Below are 21,539 nucleotides of genomic sequence, written 5' to 3' on the forward strand. Positions count from 1 at the left end.
GATTAAACTCAAATAGTCCTAGAACTTGACTATGTGTATGGCACCTACGGCAATATGTACATAAATGTTTTTATCATTTCACATTTTTTTTAAAGAACCTAGTACAGCATGTGATAAGAAAATAGAAGCAGAGAAAGAGTTTTGGTCAAGTCCTATTAATAGTGTATTTGGTGTGAAGGCATCAGTTGGATCAGGAATAGCATTCAGCATTCATAGTTTAATCTGTTTCTTCTTGTCTGTTTGATGCTATTAACCATTCTAGTGTTTGGATTGTGATCATAATGGTAAAAGGTAACAAAAATTGCCTCAATATATTTAATTTACAATTTATTTGGTTACTGATTTCAAAATGCTCAAAATTAATAAGGGTTTAACCTAGTTAAGAAGCAAGACTGTCTCCAACTCAGAGGGAATGGTCTTGAGCGAGTGAATTAAAAGCTACAGAAAACAGACACAGTAATATATAAGGCTCTTCTAAGTTAAAGTGATTATAAAGGGCATTTAATAAATGAGAGATGATGGGCTTCAAGGGCCAGAGGCAAGAAGGAAAGTTTAGGCTGGGAAAAAAACAAGAGTTGCTCAGAGCTGTTTAATAGCAGACCTCTATGAAAAAGAGTACCAACCTTGTTGTAAATGCACCTGATACACAATGACGTTAAGAATTGCCTATATCAGCTTTTAAATAGAAGAAAAAGGGGACTGCTGCTTTTTAAACATAGTATTGATAAGGTACTTCTAATTTTATTTGCTGTTTTTCAAATGTGGAGTTACTAGTTATCCTTTTCCTGTATTTCCTTGAGACCTACTTGAAGGAATGGGAAAGCCTCTTTAAGTTTTAACTCATCATTCAAACCCTTCAGGTGACAGTAACTTCCCTTAGCTTTTTATTTTGACAGATGAAAATGTTTTATGCAGTAGGCTTTATAATAATCCATTACATCTGTTTTGAAATATTCTATCATACTGTGCTCACATTTGAAAATGGAAAGATGAATCTTGTTTTAATAACAGAAACGTGATGCTGAAATAGCCAAAACCATGATGGAGGAGCACGAGAGAGCAGTAAAGGAAGAGAGTGCTGCGGAAGACAAACGGAATAAAGTAAAAGCACAGTATTATCTTGACTTAGAGAGACAACTTGAAGAACAAGAGAAGAAAAAACAGGAAGCATATGAGCAGTTACTAAAAGAGAAACTCATGATTGATGAAATTGTTAGGAAAATTTATGAAGAAGATCAATTGTAAGTTTATCCCAGTTTTTTTCCATGTCTAAACATTGAGATTCGATTGATCTTAAGCCTGTTTTGAAGACATAAAGCAATTGAACAGTGCCTAGTACGTAGTAAGTCCTCAGTAAATGTTATAATCATATAAACTAGAACTCTTGTTTATCTTTGTAAGCATGAAAATTACCTGATAACAAATGTTTATTAAGTAACAACATGATGAAACCTTTGTTTTTCTTAAAAATGCACATATCGTGTCAGAGGACTTGTATTCTGATCATTTCTTGGCTAGACAGTGGAAGTGCAGGTTGTTGGCCTTTCTGAAGTGAGATGCATAAAACTTCATTAATAGTTTAGAGGAGAGGTATAAGTAGTATTTCACTCAGAAGATTCATACCTGTCATTATATTTAGTGGTACACAGTGGATACTCAAAATGTTTGTGGTATTAATGAATGAATAAACTGTAAGTAGAAAAGCTGTGGGGCGCCTAGTTGGCTCTGTCATTTAAGCATCTGACTCTTGATTTCGGTTCAGGTCATGATCTCAGGGTTGTGAGACTGACCCCATGTCAAGCTCCAGGCTCAGTGGGGGGTCTGCTTGAGATTCTCCTCCCTCTGTCCCTTGCTCTGTTCATCTGTGCGCACGCGCGCGGTGCTCTCTCTCTTTCTCAAATAAATAAATAGGTAAGTAAATAGAAAAGCTCTTTTTGCCCATGTTATTATCAACTGAAGGAAATGACACATTTTTCAATACTATTTCTATTACTATAAAACTGTACTCCTTATTGCTTTTTAGGGAAAGACAGAAAAAGTTAGAAAAAATGAATGTAACTCGAAAGTATATAGAAGAGTTTCAGAAAGAGCAGGCTCTCTGGAGAAAGAAGAAACGTGAGGAGATGGAAGAAGAAAACAGAAAAATTATAGAATTCGCCAACATGCAGCAACAAAGAGAAGAAGATCGGATGGCAAAAGTTCAAGAAAATGAAGAGAAAAGACTACAGCTTCAGAACACGGTAATAAAATAGCCACTTCTTTAACACTAGAGAAATTCTGAAATACTTATTATAGAATTTGTTTCCTATTAACATTTGTGTGTTTCTTTAAAATTTAATAGTTGACTCAGAAATTGGAAGAAATGCTGCGGCAACGTGAAGATTTGGAACAAGTGCGACAAGAATTATACGAGGAAGAGCAAGCTGAAATACATAGGATGAAACTAAGAGTAAGTTTTGGAAATGGAAAGAATGATTAACATAGAGCATATCACTTTGAGATGAAGCAGTAGAAAAATGGTAGATCTAAATCCAACTATATTGGTAATTATATTTTGTGTAAATAGTATAAACACTAAAATTAGGGGCACCTGGGTGGCTCAGTTGGTTAAGCGTCTGCCTTCCGCTCAGGTCATAATCTCCAAGCCCTGGAATTGATCTCTGTATTAGGCTCTCTGCTCCCTGCTTCTCCCTCTCCTTCTGCTCCTTCCCCTGCATATGCTCTCTCTCTCTCCCTCTCTGTCTCCTTCTCTCTCTGTGAGATAAGTAAACAAAAGCTTTTAAAATAAAACAAAACACCACTAAAATTAGAAGAATTTTCAGGCTGGATAAAAAAGCTAGTCCTAGGCAGCAGTCAACAGCGTAAAAGGTGTGATTCAACTGTCTCCCCTGTAAGAAACACAATTTAAATATGAAGATATATAGTTTAAAAACGGAAGAATGGGGAGAGATTTACTAATCACTAATCAAAAGCAAGTTAGGGTGGAAATCATGATGCCAATAGGATAAATTCATCTAGAGGCTGGAACAGCCCTAAAGGTGGCTGAGCCTAAATAAAGCTTCAAAATGGATGAAATAAAACTGAAAGGAGAAAGAGACAAATCTATAATTATAGTTGAAGATTTCAATATTCCTTATTAGTGTATAGAATAGTCAGAAAACCACAGGAAACAGTGTTGAATAATATCGTATTCTGACCTCATGTCAGGATGGCGTGCCAGTTTTCTAATTGAGTTCTTAGTTTATCTTTATGTTATTCTAGTTACTAGTCCTTTGTCAGGTTTGTAGGTTTACAAATTTTCTCTTCATCTGTAGCTCGTCTTTTCATCTTCTTACAGGGTCTTTCTCCAAGCAAATGTTTTCGGTTCTATGAGGTCCAGTTCACCAATTTCAATTTTTATAGATCATAATTTGACATCAATTCTAGGAAGATTTTGCCTAAATCCTGACGAATTTTTTTTTCTAAAACTTTTTAGTCTTACATTTGTATCTGTGATCTGCTTTCAGTTAGTATTTCTTATAGGGTATGAAACTTAGGTCATGGTTTTTGCTTTTAGATGTTCCGTTGCCCCTACCAATTGTTGAAAAGATTTTCTCTCTTACATCAAATTGCTTTTAGAACTTTATTGAAACAGTTAAGTTTTTGTATGGGTCTGTTCCTGGACCTCTCTTTTTGCTCTATTGATCTATGTATCTATCCCTCCACCCATACCACACAGAACTGATTACTGTAGCTATAGTCTTCAAATTTACTTTAGCCTTTCCATATATATTTTAGGATAATCTTATCTCTATCTATAAAAACAGCCTTCTGGGATTTTGATAGGAATTGCATTAAGTCTGAGTATCAATTTGGGGAGAATTGACATGTTCACTATGTTGAGTCTACCAGTCCATGAACATAATACGATTCCCATTTATTTATATTATCTTTGAATAGTTTCCTCAGTGTTTTATAGTTTTCAGTAAAAATCCTGTATGTGCTTTATAGATTTATATTTAAATATTTCATTCTTTTGAGCAATTATAAATGGAATTTGTTTTAATTCCAGTATCCATGGACTCATTATTGGTGAATTAACTTTATATTTATCTTGTATCTCATAACCTTCCTGTATTCACTTAGTAACTTGTAGGAGTTGGTTTTTTTTTTTTCCCCCTATATAACCAGTCATGTTTTCTGTGAGTAGGGAGTCTTCTTTTTTTCTTATCTTTATCTTTTTAATTTTCTTTTCTTGCTTTATTGTACTAACTGAAACTTCTAGCTTTGTCTATCACTATGTTGAATAAGAGTGATGAAATAGACATCAACTCTCTTTGTTGCCTATTTAAGGGGAAAGCATGCTGTTAACTGTACTTTGTTTTGTAGATAGATGTTCTTTATTAACTTAAGAAAGTTCTCTTCTATCCCTATTTTTCTTAAGGTTTTTATCATGAAGGTTTTGTCAAATGCTTTTTCTACACTTATAGATAAGATCATGTGCTTTTTCTTCTTTATCCTGGTGGATTACATTGTTTTTGTTTTTGTTTTTTTTGTTTGAATACTGAAACAGTCTTCATTCACTGGAATAAATCCCACTGGTATATAATTCTTTTAATGTATGGCTGGATTCTATTTTCTGATATTATACTAAGGATTTTTTTTCATCCATATTTATGAGGAATATTGGTTTTTAGTTTTCTGTTTTTATACTGGTGTCAGGATAATACGATATTCATAAAATAAAAAGGGAAGTTTTCCCTCCTCTCCTATCTTCTGGAAGATTGTATAAAATTGGTTTTAATTCTTCATTAAACATTTGGTAGTCTTTTCCAATGAAACTATCTGGCCCCGGAGTTTTAAATTATTAATTCAATGTCCTTAATAGTTATAAGGCCATTCAAATGATCTTATTTCATATTTGGTTAGTATTAATGACTTGTGTTTAAGGAAGTTATCCATTTTATCTAAGTTGTCAAACTTGTGTGTGTAGAATTGTTCATACAATTCCCTTATTATCCTTTGGATGTCCGTAGGGTCTCTAGTGGTATCCCATGTTTCATTTCTGATATTGGTAATGTGTTTCTATTTTATGGTCACTCTTGCTTTTGGTTTTTCAACTTTACTGACTTTTAATATCAGCTTTCATGAGGTATAACTAACATATACACTTGTAAGATATTTAAAATATACAGTATATGGTGATTTGATAAAAGTTTACAATTGGGAAATGATTCTCTCCATCTACTTAATCAATATCTATCACCTCACATGTTTATCTTTGAGATGAGAGCATTTAAATTCTACTCTTGGCAAATTTTGTTATACAATACAGTGTTATTTAACTATAGTCACTATGTTTTACATTAACTCCTCAGACCTTATCCATCTTATAGCTGAACTCTGTACCCTTTTACCAACCTCTGCCTATTTTCCCTGCCCTCCAGCTTATTATTTTCTGTCTTATTATATACAAAAATTAACTGAAATGAATGAGACAAACAAAAAAACTGAAACTACAAAATCTCTAGAAGAAAACACTGCAGAAAGACCTTATAATCTTTAGAAGGGTGAAGATATTTTAATAGTTTCAAAAGACAAGACCCATAAAGGAAAAAGTGAAAATTGGGTTTCATCAAAACTAGTAACTTCCTAACACTTAGGAAAATGTAAATGTAAGCCACAGTCTGGGAAACAGTATTCCCTACATGTATCTTACAAAACCTTTTATTCAGAACATAGAATGTTTATAACTCAATAATAGAATACAAAGAACCCAGTGTTTTTTTAATGAACAAGAAATCTGAACAAACATTTCATTAAACAAATATATGACTAGCCAATATACAATAAATTGTTAGCTTTTAGTATTATTTTTAATATTTTTCAGCTATATTAAAACATCATTTTAGATACTGTTTCATCAGTGAGGAGGAAACCAAAAATCACGTATTGATATAAAAACCAATTGCATATATATTCTTAATGACTAACTGCATAGAAGAAATGTAAAATATGTACATTTTTTTTTAAAAACAATGTAATCAATTTATATATATCTAGTATCAAGTTACCCAAAAAAGTTAAGGAACTCAAGTGTGGTGGAGTTGGTGGGGGCTGGGAGTTAACACCCCTGGGGTAATTCCTCAGCCAAGAGGGGACAGAAATTAAGGGATGAATGCTTCTTCCTGTCAGCCTTGTGGACAGACCTGAAAGGTGCTCCATGCATTCCTCATAAGGTCTTGGCAGGATTAAGCCACAGTTGCCCGCATAGTAACCAGTTAACTGATGTACCCATGTGTTGGCTTTTCTTCCTTCTCTATTTCTCTCTGCTTTTCTCTCACTGATGCTTCCTGAGATCTTCTTTCATAAAATATGTATACACAAATATTTGTGTAAGGTTCTGCTTTCATAAGAGAACCCAGACCAAGATACCTCTAAAAGTTTCCAGACTCAGAGTAGTTTTACAGCAAATTATTTCAAACCTTCAGTAAATAGCTATTTCTTAAACCACATTATGGGTTGTAAAATTATGCAGTCCATATTACTTATATGTATAAAATCCTGATCCAAACAGATCTAAGAGTACAGGAACACTTTTCTAGTAGAAAAAAACAGAATTATGTTTTGTTTTGTTTTGCTAATACTTCCCTGATTTTTACCCAGATGTCTTTACCATTACTAAAATTTGTATGGGAGATGGGTCCCAGGAGATGTCATCAATTCATTTGATTCAATGTGTGTTTTCTGTGTGTTAGGTATTATGTAAGCTCTGGAGGAGTTCAAAGCTGAGACAGTATCTGCCTTCACTGAGCCTTCTGACTTCTATATCATACATGGCAGATGAACACAAACTATAATATCATAACACCATGCCCAGTATCATAAACTAAAATAACAGATATGATACATAAAATTTTAAAAAATGCCCTCTAGGAATTTATAGTTAGTGAGGAGATAGGGCACAGGCATATCAAATAAAATTAAATGTTGGGAAAACTAAATGGTATCAAAGGCCCAAAAGAGCATTCTAATTTCTAAAAGGAATTAGAGTGATTAGAAAAGATTTTCTGGAGGTGAGATCTGAACAGATTAGATAGAGGTAAGTGAGGACAAAGAGGCTGAATATTCAAGATAATGAACAGAGTTACCGTCACTGATATTCCAGACTGATTCACTTAAAACCCACTCCTACCCTTTTTGTCTTACTTTATTATAAAGACTACAAAATTGAAAACACATTTCTCTTCTTTTAGCCATAATTCTTCATATAACCTAGGTAATCTCCCAAGTTATCCTTGCACTTCAAGGTGTGAAGACAGAAGTAGGCAAAGTGAGGCTGCAAATCATACGTAGAAGACTGGGTCATTGGGAATAGTTTTGGTAGTTACCATCATGGAATTTGAGCCATGATGGTTAACTCTGCAAAAAATAGATGGTAACCAAGATGGCAGCTGGTTCCCTGGCCCTCTGTGGCACCTGTTGGCCTGTAGTAAATCCTTTATAGTTTGTGTTACATGTAAAACCCTGCTCATACAGCTGTTGTTAAGGCAGTATTTTGAATGCCTTGAGGATATGGCTTACCTCCTGGAAATTGTGTTAGAATTAGGCAAGGCTGGTTACAGTTGAGAAGGAATTAAAATTTTTATCAGTCCTAATTGGATAACAATAAAGCAAAAATAGAATCTAGGTGTTAGATGGGTGGTCACTGTAAACATTTTTCAGTTATGTTTAAAATTTTTTATTAATAAAATGTTAGGAAAATTAAAGCTTGTAGGAAAAGACTTTAACTGTGCCAAGTAATTTTGAATTTTCCCAAAAAACTTGTGATTGTCATTTCTAGATTATTATTCTGAAAAATATTTACCAGTGATTTGAACCACAGTTTCAGGCAAGATTCTAGAATGATTCATAGTGGGTAAATATTTCACAGATTTAATAACCTCAGGTGTGTAAAAAAGTTTTTATATCAGTTCCTTCCAAAATATATATAAATTAAAATTTAAAAATAAAAGAAGGCAATCCATAGGTAACATGTCCTTTATCCAGTGAGTCTTAAAAGGATGGGGAAAAGTGTTGTCTTGAAAAAGTTAGTTTTTCAGTTTTCTTATTTTAACACTACACTCAACCAAACTCTATCCACCCTTTCTTTGTAAATCTGCTGTAAAGAAACAGTTACTCAATTAATGTTTATATGGATTGTTGTTTAGGAGGAAGCAGAAGAGAAATTGAGAAAGCAAAGGGAGTTGAAGCAAGATTTTATAGAACAAATGGCCCTGAAGGAATTAGTACTCCAGGCTGCGAAAGAGGAAGAGGAGACCTTCAGAAAGGCTATGCTAGCTAAGCTTGCTGAGGATGATCGGATAGAACTGATGAATGCTCAGAAACAAAGAATGAAGCAACTAGAACACAGGAGGGCTGTGGAAAAACTCATTGAAGAGCGTCGCAACCAGTTCCTTGCAGACAAAGTAAGAAAGTGTTCTGTTTTTTTAATTATCTCTGAACCAACAATCAGCTCATCTGTTCCTCCACTAAGCATTTAACTGAGACCCTTGCTGTTAGGTTATCTGTTTACTAACATATGGTGTAGATGTTTTCTGACCAATCATTCCTTAATGCATCTAGAATATATTTATTGATGCTTTCCATTGTGCTAGACACTGGTTGGCTGGTGTTGAGAACATAAATACAACTAAGTCCATGATATCTATGAGTTTATGGTCTTGTATAAAAATATATAAAAGCAATCATTATAAAGATAGGCCAAGTACATGTGATAATAATTATACAGGTATGGGCATCTTGGTATGGTAGAGGGGACACAGATCATGAATGCCCTGGAATGCTATTTTAAGGATTAAAGTGGTCTTTATCCAGGCGTACCCACTGAAGAATTAAGTAGGCTACATGGTTAAGTTCTGCACTTGGAAAGATGACTTGAGTAGGGATATTGGGGTAGAGTGAGGGGAGTAAGACTGGAGACAAAGAGACCAGTTAGGACATTACTATGGTAAGTCAGTGAGAGGTGGGGAAAACCCATGCAAATGGAGAAAGGGGGAGATATGAGGGAGATAGCTTTGATGGGGCTTGGTGACCAGTTAGGTCTGGAGAGGTAAGAGCAGGATTACGGCTGCTGCTGCTACTACTAAATAATACTATTGCTACCATCTTCAGTGAACAGGTGAGGTCCTAAAGAAAACAAAGAAAAATGGATTTCAAGGGGATATATAATTCCATTTTGTCCACATTAATTCTTAGGCCCTGGGGGGAGATTTCTTAGCTGGCAATGTAGATTTCAGAGTTGGAGAGGGAACTAGATTTGTGCCTTTGGACACATATGTTTCATTCATAAACCTGAAATAATACTTAAATAATCTGCCTCACTAGAGTGTTGAGCTTTAAGAACCAAATAAGATAATATATAAGTACTCTGTAAGTACAGATAGCTCTAAATATGAAGAATACAGATTAGGCATATGGTAAATATTTATGATTAATGGAAGTGGTAGCAGTAACAATGGAAATTTATTGTTTACATACATCATTCACTATTCTAAGCTCATTACAAGCAAAGTGATAACTTTAAATTTTCAACCCTGTGAGTTAGGTATTATTCTACCCTCATTTTAAAGATGTGGAAACTAAGGCATAGAGAGATGACATATATATTGCTCAAGGTTTCACAGCAAGTAAGTGGCAGAGCAGGGATTAATAAAGTTACTTATGGTAATGATGATCTCTTCCTGTATGGGTGGACAGGAAGAAATCTTGAGATATTCTTGTAATCAACAGATACTGACCTGTTAGGCATTCTGTTGAGTGTTGGTGAAGGAACCAAAACAAAAATTAATTCTGGTAGCTTCTAGGGTAGTGCAAAAAATAGGGTACAAATTTGTAAGACTTGATTATATATAAAATTATACTAAGAGTACATTTCCTAAATGTACAATGTAAACATTTATAGAATTTGGTAGTTGTAATTTACTAATTGTGCAATATGGTTGACCCATGAACAGCACATGGGTGAGGGGTGCTGAACCATCCCCCTCACCCAGTCAAATATCCACAATTAACCTCTGACTCCCCCAAAACTTAATAGCCTACTGAGGAACAGAAGCCTTACTGATAACATAAAGATTCGATTTAGCACATATTTTATATATGTATTACATCCTACATACTCAAAATAAGCCAGAGAAAAAATGTTATCAAGAAAATAATAAGAGAAAATACATTCATAGTACTATATTGTATTTATCGAAAAAAAAAATTACTGGTAAGGGGACCTGTGCAGTTCAAACCTGTGTTATTCATGGGTCAACTGGACATTTTTGGCAGAACTACATAAAAGATGAATAAAAGCAGAAGGCTATTCTAAGGTGGCAGCATATGAAAATACTACAACGAGAAACTTGAATGATAGGCAGAGGAGTCTAGCTAAGATACAATAGGAAACTGATGATCTTTAGCAAGAGGAGAAGGTAGTAATTCAAGAAAGAGGTGATGAGGACCTGGAATAGGTTCACAAAGCAATGGAAGAAGCAAGAAAGGGAAGAGTTTAAATATTTTTCAAGTAAGAGGAGACTGGTATAGCTTTTTTGGACCATGAAGGGTAGAGTGGAGGAGGGAGTCAAAATAACTCCCAAGGTTTTAAATATTAGAAACTCAAAGACTACCAAATGCTGTTGTGTTATGAGGCAGAACAAAAAAGATATAATAATACTTCAGTTTAAATCATGGTGTGTTTGAAACGGAAATGCAAATTGAAAATATTCTTAAGGTAGTTGACCCAGAAGAACAAAACTTAGGTCAAATTCTCCTACAAATACATATCTCGCATTAAGTAGCACAGAGAGAGGTTCAAGCTGAGAGGATTCCTCCAAACAGTAAGAGGGTCAGTCAAGTCTTGGTGAACATTCTTATTTGATGGTAGGAGGAGGAGGAAGAAAACAATGACATGACCAATAGATGGTTAGAAAGGCAAGAGAATCTGGATGGTGTATCACAGAAAACCGAGAGAGATCAGCTCTGTCTTTTGCCTGCTCCATGAAGTGTTGAGATACTTTGGCTCGCCTCTCTTCTTACTTAAGTCACACCATAGTTCTGTTGCCATATTTCCAGATGTCTAAATGACAAAGTTGGAAACAATCTGTCTTAATTTTCTTTAATGTAAATATTCCTAGTATGAAGCTGTGTGCTTCAAGTGTCTGAGATTGGGTCACATCCCAAGGCCAAGGGTGGATTTTCATTATCATGGAATATGTTAATCCTTTCCATTATAATCCATTATAATCCTATGAGGCTCTAACTCTGATTTCTAGATTTTGAAGATATTCCTAAATAGGTATCTATAATACTGTCTAGCTTTTTAAGAAATCATATGTTTAGGCAGACAAAAATCTGAAACTCCCCAGGAAGCAGTTTCCTACTACCAGCTATTCAGAATTTGTCCTAAATGGACAACTTGGTTTCAGAGTTTTCTAAACTCTTTATCCTAGTTTACTATAAAAATGTTTATTAGGATATTTAATGTGTTTACCACATCCTAAGAAGAGAAATATTGTATTCTACCCAAATTAGAGACTATACATCATTGGACAAAAATTTAACGAGTTTTCCTCACAACATTACAGAACTTTCTTGTATCTCCTTTTTATAAGGAACACATCAGTTAGAATTAGGTTTGGCTACAGGTACAGAGACCAAATTTATGGTGTCTTAGTAGATAGTTTATTCTTTCTCATAAAAGTCTGTATGACCCATCTGCTTATATTCCGTTGGCAGAAACCAAGTCCTATTTTGACCACACCTGACTGTAAGGGAGGCTTAGAAATGTAGTCTTCAAAAAAACAAAAACAGGGGCACCTGGGTGGCTCAGCGGGTTAAGCCGCTGCCTTGGGCTCAGGTCATGAACCCGAGTCCTCGGGTTCCCAGTCATGACTACTGTTTTCGTAACTTTAAAAGAGAGATGTTGTATATATTGTATATATAATAAATATAAGATATATATATCTTCAGAGTATATTCTGAAGTTAGTGTCAAAAATAGTTCATCAATTTTTGTCTAATTCATTATGAGAATAGGTTTAATGACTTCTTAAAAGATTAATGTATGCTGTGACAATAAAATTTTATTTACATTTCCAGCAACGTGAACTAGAAGAATGGCAGTTGCAGCAAAGAAGACAAGGATGTATTAATGCAATTATAGAAGAAGAAAGACTAAAACTTCTCAAAGAACATGCTACAAAATTACTAGGCTATCTCCCTAAAGTAAGTGAGATTTAACTCAAGGTATAATCTTCCTGACCTCCAATAGTGGAGAAAATTACATGGTAACTAGGAATTCAGAGGGTCTAGGTTTTGCTTACTTCTGGCTGTTCACAAAGCAGCAGTAGGATCTTAAGCAGTCATTGACATCTGTCTCTAAAATGAGAGAGTTGGTCTTGGCACATTCTTAGAAGCAGGAGCTAGATTTCCTAAATTTCAATTTTAGAAGTCTAAAACTAAACTACTTGAAATCAGTTGTGATACTTTGTACACTAAAGCTGATGAGATACAGGAAAGTCTTGTAATTGGTAACACTGCTAACAGACACATGCTTGAACCAAGTCCGAGACAGATCTGCTATCTAATGGGAAGTTTTAAATAGGTACTAGGGAACCTGTTTTTAAAAGTACTTCCAAAAGATAAGATTTTCATGTATAAGTGAGATACATTCTGACTATAAATGAAGTAACAACTGAGTTTCATAAGCCATATAAACATCTGGATGCATGTAAATAAAATTTCTATCTTTTAAATTTAGAAATGTCATTCGATTTTTCATCTGAAAGAATCAAGTGCTTATTTTTTAGTGCAGTGCTAAGGAGGGAGAAAGGGAATTGAGTAATTATTGCTTGTCCAGAGGTTGTTACAGTCTAACTGGTTGATAGGATTAATTTAGTCTTCTTTTTAAATTAATACATCACCTTTTAAGTTCTGGAGAGTCTGGGATTTAGATATTTTTTAAAAAAGTAAATGTGGAGATGGGGAGAGCCTAGCAAACCTGATATATCCCCAAATGACCTAAATTATTCTTTAGGTCCTTTAAATTATATAAGCAAATACTGTATAGTATAAGGGAAAAGAAAAGTAAATAAAAGCATGGAGAATTTCAAAGGGCTTGGTTAAATGGCCTAACTCCAAACTTGGAGCCTTTCCTGCAAGATTGAAGGTTTGCTGATCAGCCACAGAACGGAGGCAACAGCAGTCTCATCCATGAGCCTGGCAAAGCTCAGTCTCTTCACCCTGACCCCTCTCAGACCTTATTAAATTCTTTCCCATTTAGCCAATCCTAGCAGTCGTGACCTGCAATAGTAAGGGAGAAGAGCCCAGATTCCTATTACAAATTCCTACACTGGAGCGGATAGATATGTCAGGAAATCAAAGAATATTCAGTATATATATCAAATCATAATTTTAGAGAACTGATTTTTTTCATAAACGCATTAAATTACATTATCTTAGAGCTTTAACTTCATAAATTTGTAGTCTATATATTTGTTAGCATTTGGTGAACTACTCTAGCATTTGAAGTAAACCACAAAATATTTTTCTTATAGGGAGTATTTAAAAAAGAGGATGATATCGATATGCTTGGTGAAGAGTTCAGGAAAGTATATCAGAAAAGGAGTGAAATTTGTGAAGAGAAATGACACCATCAAGATTAGGTAAAAACTAGATTGTTTTCACCACTAGATGTCATTGTAACTTTTGTTTTACAGTTAATACTGAATCTGTAATCTACTTGGAGTTCCTAAAGTGTCTCTAATTCATATTTTTTAGCTACAAAATTAATTGCTCTTAGTCAAACTCGTTCTTGTACTGATAATTTGAAGATCTGAGTTGTGTACCACATCACAACAGCCCATGTATATATAAATACATTAAAGGCCAAACCCAGGAGACTAACTTCTTCACACTACTCCTGCTGCTCAGAACTTTTTCTGCATCTCCATTCAGACTATAGTTCCACTGGTATTTTAGGAACTTTACTTCCAGGATTTGGCCAGCCAAAGTATCTTTTTCTTTCTACTATAAGGAAAGAGAATAAGAGTGCGGAATTTCAAAGTGCTTTATTGTCAATGAAAATTTAAAAACAGAATTTCTATAACATAAACTTACCATTTATGAACTAGAGCTGAATCTCCAGGACATAAAATACTTTATATTAGATGGCAAGTGGGTCATAAGAAAGAAACAAAAGTTAAATTCCTATTATTTTACATATCAATTTTGTATCCCCTAAATCTGAACAGGGAATTCACTGGAATTACTTTGATTTCATTACCAAATGTCTTCATTACTTAGAGTAAAAACAGTGCATTAAAACTTAAAATAAAATATATATGGGTCATACAGTTAGACAGACATACAAAGTCTATATAAAGTAGATAATTTATGAATTTCCCCATTCAAGTGCCTTCATAAATTCCTCTTCGGTGAAAGACAACATCTTGGCAGCTTCAATATGCATCTGTTTGTAACAAATCAATATTGTTTCAGTATTAAGAGTAGACCACAGAACAACAGGAAATTGATAAGTATACAGAAATATGCTATCAAATTAATAAGGTCTGTTGGAATGTATACTCAAATTCTAATAAACATGATATTTGAAATTACATTCAATGGTCAGCTTGTAAAAACTTATTTTGTCTCTGGTGGTTACTGAACCAACATGTTGAGAGAATAATAACATTTTAATTCCTAACCTTGGCAGGGAGAGTGGAAGAACCATGACTCCGTATCTTTTCACCACCACGTAACTTTGTGGACAGAAGGAAATAGTTGTTGGGATTCAATTTTCAGTCTTCCCTGTTTCAAGAGGCAAACTAAACCCCTAAGATAATAGTTATTCTTGTACATACTTTCTTTAATTAAGGAGTATCCATACAGTATTTCTAGTCCCATTTGCCACATTACTCATATACTTGTATGAAAATATCCCTTTGCTTGGATGACACATTGTATATAAATCTTATTATGTATGTTAATAGATAAAATTTTGTGCCTAGGGGCGTCTGGGTGGCTCAGTGGGTTAGGGCCTCTGCCTTCGGCTCGGCTCAGGATCCTGGGGTCCTTGGATCGAGCCCCACATTGGGCTCTCTGCTCAGCAGGGAGCCTGCTCCCTCCTCTCTCTCTGCCTACGTGTAATCTCTCTCTGTCAAATAAATTTAAAAAAAAAATCTTTAAAAAATTTTGTGCCTAAGTGTGTCAGAAAACATATCTAAAGTAGAAATAATAACTATTTTAGTAGAGTGACCCAAATAATACCTATGATTTAACTGTGTTTTTTAAGGTCAGACTCACCTTCTGCCTTTTTAAAACATCAATTAATTTTAACTGTTTCTTGAACCCTATCATTAATTCTCCTTTTTGTTTTTCTAGCTTCTTGTTTTCTGATTTTAGTGCTTCAATTTTTTTGTGTTCTTCATTGGCTATATCCTGCAAAAAGAGAAGAAACTCCCATATAGTCTTCAGTCTTACTGGAAAAATTAAAAATATTGTCACATTAGTAATAAATATCTTTAACTGAAATATAAAATTTTTGCAAATTTTCTTCTTTGCATTACTGAATAACTAACATTGATAACTTAATGATCTCTCAAACATTTTAGAAATAATTCAGTTCTAATTCCAGTAATGCCAGTTTGTAGTAGACCAACTCTTCTGGGGTTAACAAAAACATATTTGAAGGTATAGATGAATAATCAGTAGGTAAGCAGAAACTGGAGGTGATAATGCTCCTTGAAAAAAGGGAAATATACTGGCTGAAGTCCATAGTCAACTGGCTTTTTTTTTTTCTTCTATAGTCAGCTGGCTTCTGAGAGCACTTTCTACTTCATGGGTTCACAGGAGATGGACCTCAAGGAAAAAGTAGCAGTCTTAATGGTTTGAGAAATGAGAAAACAGGGTTGCCAGGGTGGCAGAAATTTTCAGTTGACAAATCCTAGAATGAATGGAGCCCTCAAAATTTCCTCAGATCCTTGGTAGACACTTAAATACCCCAAATACCCCATGGGCAGGGTGAGACCCCTAGGAACACATGAAAGGCAACAGCTATGGTCTAAAGAGCTGAGCAGAGAATTCAGCCACAGGCCTGACAAGGGAGAGAGAGTTTGTGATCTTGGCAAAAATTATCCAAATGAGCTCTGCATCAGTTTGGACAATGGAGAAGAAGGACCAATGAACTTTGGTCAGTAGAATTTAACAAAGTACAGGAAGACCTTATACTTAAATAAATGTTAAAGGAAGCCTTTCACTGCAAAATGGCAATGATACCAGGAGGAAATCTGAATCTACATACATATATAAAGTAACAGAAATAATAACATAAATATTAGTAGACTTCTTTTTAAAATAGATCTCTTTAAAAGATAATTGATAGTGATGTCACAAAGATGGCAGATTACAAAGTTCCAGGCCCTTGTCCCCCAACAAACACACATGGATACACTGAAGACACAGTGTAGTGTCGTGAGCAGTATAGAAGCCAACTAAGCAGTAACAGCCAAGCAAACACCTAAAAAGCCATATTCAAAAATGATGGGAAATTTCATGGCATTTATGCTCACCCTTTCCCCCTTAACCTCCTGGCATAATGGAAGGAAGCTTTTCAATTCGAGGAAAGAAGAGTAGAATTTGCCTGTAATGGTCTGACTTGTTTGGGGATTGCCTGAGGGACTGTCTCACCTGATTCAGAGCACTAATGGAATGGTGACAGAGTTTATGTATCAGGCGGGAGGCTGCTGGAAGCAGTGGTGGGAACTGCTGCACATAGGGCCTACAGGAGGTCTGCATAACCAAGAATGTCTAGGTACAAGAGATTATGGGCTGAGGAATAAAATGCAACATTGAAGGCCCAGAGAAGAAGCAGGGCTGAGACTCCTCGGAAGTTAAACATTTAAATGAATGAGTAAAGAGCTTTAAGACATACAGAAAACAAATCAAAACGGTAATGGGAAGTTCTTCCCCATCAGCAATAACTGGAAATGTAAATGAATTAAACTTCCCCTAGATTGTATTTAAAAAAATAAGATTGAACTGTATACTGTCTACAAGAGATGTAAGGACATACATTGGAAAAATGAAAAAAGGCACTGCATGCAAATAGTACCCAAAGGAGGACAGAGGGTCTATAATAGTATCAGACAAAATAGACTATAAGTCAAAACAGTTATGAGAGACAAAAGGCCATTATGTAATAAAATGCTTCATTCACCAAGAAATTATAACAATTGTATATTCACCAAATATCAGTTCCTAAATATATGAGGCAAACATTGACAGAACTGGTGGAGAAAAAAAACCTCTGTGATTATAGTAGACTTCAATACCCCACCTATGGATATAACAACAAGAAAGAAGGGCATTAAGAACAGTAAGTGAACAACCAAACAGACCAACTGGGCCCAAAAGATGTATATAGTACATTCCACCCAACAAAAGGAAAATACACATTTTTCCTTTGTTTCACCCCTAAAGATTTATTTATTTGAGAGAGAAAGAGAGAGAATGTGAGCATGCACAGGGGTGACGGGCAGAGAGAGAGGGAGAGAGAAACCCAAGCAGACTGTGCTAAATGTGGAGCCCAACAGGGCTCAATCTCACCACCTTAGACTATAACCTGAGCTGAAGCTGAAACCAAGAGTCAACACTCAACTGACTGTACCACCCAAGTGGCCCCAAATACACATTTTTCTTAAGTGTACATGGAACATTCTCCAGATCATAGGTAAATTCTAAAAATCATAGTAAATTCTAAAAGACTGAAGCCATATAAACTTTCTGTTCACACTAAATGAAACTCAAAATCTATAAATCTATAAATGTATCTATAAATATGTGGGGATTAAACAATATACTCTTAACCAATGGGTCAAAGAAGAAATCACAAGGGAAGTTAGACATTATCTTCAGATAAATGACAACTAAAACACAATGTACCCAAAACTTACAGGATATAGTGAAAGCAATGCTAAAGTGAAAATGTATAGCTACAAATGTTTACATTAAAAAAGAATAAAGATCTAAAATCATAACAACTAAAGAACTAAACATAACTACAGAACTAAAACCAAAGCTAGCTGAAAGTAGGAAATACTAAAGATTAGAGCAGAGATCAATAAAGAATAAAATAACAGTAGAGAAAAATCAATGAAACTAAGAGTTGGTTCTTTGAAAAGATCAACAAAATTTACTTTATCTAGACAAAAAAAGATAGGCTCAAATAACAACAGAAATGAAAGGGGATATTAAAATTGACTGTACAGAAATAAAATTGTAAACGGGACAGTAGACATTACAACTGAAACCACAGAAATAAAGAGGATAAGAGAATACTCTGAGCAATGATACATCAATAATTGGATAACCTAGATGAAGTAAATTCCTAGACACTCCCAAACTACTAAAACTGAATGATGAAGAAATAGGAAATTAGTTCAGGCAATACAAATATGTAACTAGTTAGCAGACTCAAGGAGCACTCAAAAACCTCTCAACAAGGAAATCCCCGAACCAGATGGCTTTACTAGAGAATTATACCAAATATTTAAAGAAAAATTAACACCAAGAAGAGTCCAAGATAGCAGAGGAGTAGGAGACTTTAATTTCATCTGGTCCCAGGAATTCAGTTAGATAGCTATCAAATCATTCTGAACATCTGCAAACTCAATCAGAGATCAAAGAAAAGAGTAGCAGCCATTCTATGAACAGAAAAGTGACCACTTTCTAGAAGGTAGGTGGTGCAGAGAAATGAGTACGAGGTGATATATGGGAAGACACACCATAGCGGGGAGGGAGCTTCCATCAGCTGGCTACTGGCAAGTGACAGAGCAGCGGAGCACAAAATCAGAACTTTTAGGAGTTAGAGCATAGAATACAGCCAGAGGCCAGGGAGACAGGAGTGAATGACTGCTTTTCTCTGAGGGCTCACTGAGAAGTGGGATCCCAAGTTCTTGGCTTCTTTGGGGCCAGAGATTGGGAGGCCGCCATTTTCATTCTTGTCCCCTAACGCTGAACTAAATGACAAGAAAAAAGTTGGAAAGAACTCAAATACATGGAGGCTAAAAAGCATCCCACTAAAGAACCAATGGGTCAATCAGGAAATTAAAGAATTTTAAAAATCATGGAAACAAATGAAAACGAGAACACAACTGTTCAAAACCTTTGGAATGCAGCAAAGGCAGTCCTAAGAGGGAAGTATATAGCACTACAAGTCTTTCTAAAGAAACCAAGTCTCAAATACACAAGCTAAACTTATATCTAGAAGAGCTGAGATAGGACAGCAAATAAAACCTAAACCCAGCAAGAGAAGAGAAATAATAAAGATCAGAGCAGAAATCAATGAAACAGAAACCAAAAGAACAGTAGAACAGATAAATGAAACTAAGAACTGGTTCTTTGAAAGAATAAGACTGATAAACCCCTGGCCAGACTTATCGAAAAGAGAAAGGACCCAAACAAAATCATGAATAAAAGAAGAAAGATAAAAACTAACAACAAAGAAATATGAACAATTATAAGAACATATTATGAGCAACTATATGCCAGCAAATTAAACAATCTGAAAGAAATTGATGCATTCCTAGAGACTTATAAACTACCAAAATTGAACCAAGAAGAAACAGAAAAGATGAACAGATCCATAACCAGTAAGGAAACTGAAGCAGTAATCAAAAATCTCCCCCCCACAAAAAAAAAGAGCCCAGGCTTCCATGGAGAATTTCACCAAACATTTCAAGAAGGATTGACACCTATTCTTCTGAAGCTGTTCAAAAAATATAAATGGAAGAAAAACTTCCAAACTCTTTCTTTGAGGCATTACCTTGATCCCAAAACCAGACAAAGACCTCATCAGAAAGGAGAATTACAGACCAATGTCCCTGATGAACATGGATGTAATAACTCTTACCAAAATACTAGCCAAAAGGATCCAACAGTACAGTCGAAAGGATTATTCATCACGACCAAATGGGATTAATTCCAGGGCTACAAGGGTTCAACATCGGCAAATCAATGTGATACACTACATAAATAAAAGAAAGGACAAGAACCATATGATCCTCTCAATAGACACATTAGAAGCATTTGACAAAGTACCGCATCCTTTCTTCATTGAAACTTTTCACTGTGTAGGGATAGAGGGAGCATACCTCAATACCATAAAAGCCGTCTATGAAAAACCTACAAAATATCATTCTCAGTGGGGAAAAACTCAGAGCTTTTCCTGTAAGGTCAGAAACACGGCAGGGATGTCCAATATCACCACTGCTATTCAACAAAGTACTAGAAGTCCTAGCCTCAGCAATCAGACAACAAAAAGAAATAAAGGCATCTAAATCAGCAAAGAAGTAGTCAAACGCTCTTTGCAGACAACATGATACTTTATGTGGAAAACCCAAAAGATTCCACCCCCTAATTGCCAGAACTCATAAGGGAATTCATATGAAGTGTCAAGATATAAAATCAAGGGGCACCTGGGTGGCTCAGTGGGTTAAAGGCTCTGCCTTTGGCTCAGGTCATGATCCCAGGGTCCTGGGATCGAGCCCCACGTTGGGCTCTCTGCTCAGCAGGGAGCCTGCATCCCCCCGCCCCCACCTATCTCTCTGCCTACTTGTGATCTCTGTCAAATAAATAAAAATCTTTAAAAAAAAGATATAAAATCAATGCACAGAAATCAGTTGCATTTCTATACACCAAGAATGAGACAGAAGAAAGAGAAACTGAGTCACTCTCATTTACAACCGCACCCAAAGCCATGAGATTCCTAGAAATAAATTTAACTGAAGAGGCAAAGGATCTGTACCCAGAAAATTATAGAATACACATGAAAGTAATTGAGGAAGACACAAAGAAATGGAAAAAAGTTCCATGCTCATGGATTAGAAGAACAAATATTGTTAAAATGTCTATGCTACCTAGAGCAATCTACACAATGCAATCCTTATAAAAAAAACCATCAACTTTTTTTCACAGAACTGTAATAAATAATCCTAAAATTTGGATGGAACCAGGAAAGACCCCAAATAGCCAAAGGAATGTTGAAAAAGAAAACCAAAGCTGGTGGCATCACAGATACAAAGCTGTAATGATCAAGCTGTAATCATCAAGACAGTATGGTGCTGGCACAAAAACAGACATAGATCAATGGAATAGAATAATGAACCCAGAAATGGACCCTTAACTCTATGGTCAACTAATCTTCCACAAAGCAGGGAAGAACATCCAATGGAAAAAAGACAGTCTCTTCAACAAATGGTGATGGGAAAACTGGATAGCCACATGCAGGGATCTTTACTAAGATAAAAAGCTTTTGCACAGCAAGGGGAACAATCAACAAAACCTGAAGACAACTGGCAGGATCAGAGAGGGTATTTCCAAATGACTTATCAGATAAAGGGCTAGTATCCAAAATCTACAGAGAACGTACCAAACTCAACACCCAAAGTGCAAATAATCCAATCAAGAAATGGGCAGAAGACCTGAACAGACATTTCTTCAAAAAAGACATCC

General features: G+C 35.2%; 2 protein-coding genes across 4 annotated transcripts in view; one reads left to right on the forward strand and one right to left on the reverse strand.

Moving 5' to 3' along the window:
- MNS1 (meiosis specific nuclear structural 1) overlaps positions 1–15,435 on the forward strand; it is a 39,563-nt gene extending 24,128 nt beyond the window's left edge. Inside the window, exons 5-11 of one of the 2 annotated variants that reach the window (XM_044230137.1) lie at positions 1,012–1,241; positions 2,024–2,240; positions 2,342–2,449; positions 8,190–8,447; positions 12,126–12,251; positions 13,583–13,690; positions 15,411–15,435. In XM_044230137.1, the coding sequence (XP_044086072.1) occupies positions 1,012–1,241; positions 2,024–2,240; positions 2,342–2,449; positions 8,190–8,447; positions 12,126–12,251; positions 13,583–13,675 (1,032 nt within the window). In that variant the 3' untranslated portion in view covers positions 13,676–13,690; positions 15,411–15,435. Of the gene's footprint in view, positions 1–1,011; positions 1,242–2,023; positions 2,241–2,341; positions 2,450–8,189; positions 8,448–12,125; positions 12,252–13,582; positions 13,691–14,742; positions 15,053–15,410 lie in introns of those variants that run through there. The other variant, XM_044230136.1, reaches the window with a different exon arrangement.
- TEX9 (testis expressed 9) overlaps positions 14,184–21,539 on the reverse strand; it is a 66,392-nt gene continuing 59,036 nt past the window's right edge. For both annotated transcript variants that reach the window (XM_044230138.1, XM_044230139.1), the window contains 2 exons: positions 15,333–15,467; positions 14,184–14,496 (listed from right to left, as the gene is read on the reverse strand). In XM_044230138.1, coding sequence (XP_044086073.1) covers positions 14,419–14,496; positions 15,333–15,467 — 213 coding nt within the window. In that variant the 3' untranslated portion in view covers positions 14,184–14,418. The remainder of the gene's footprint in view (positions 14,497–15,332; positions 15,468–21,539) is intronic.

This window comes from Neovison vison, chromosome 13, assembly GCF_020171115.1.
Source record: "Neovison vison isolate M4711 chromosome 13, ASM_NN_V1, whole genome shotgun sequence".
NCBI classification, from domain to species: Eukaryota; Metazoa; Chordata; class Mammalia; order Carnivora; family Mustelidae; genus Neogale; species Neogale vison.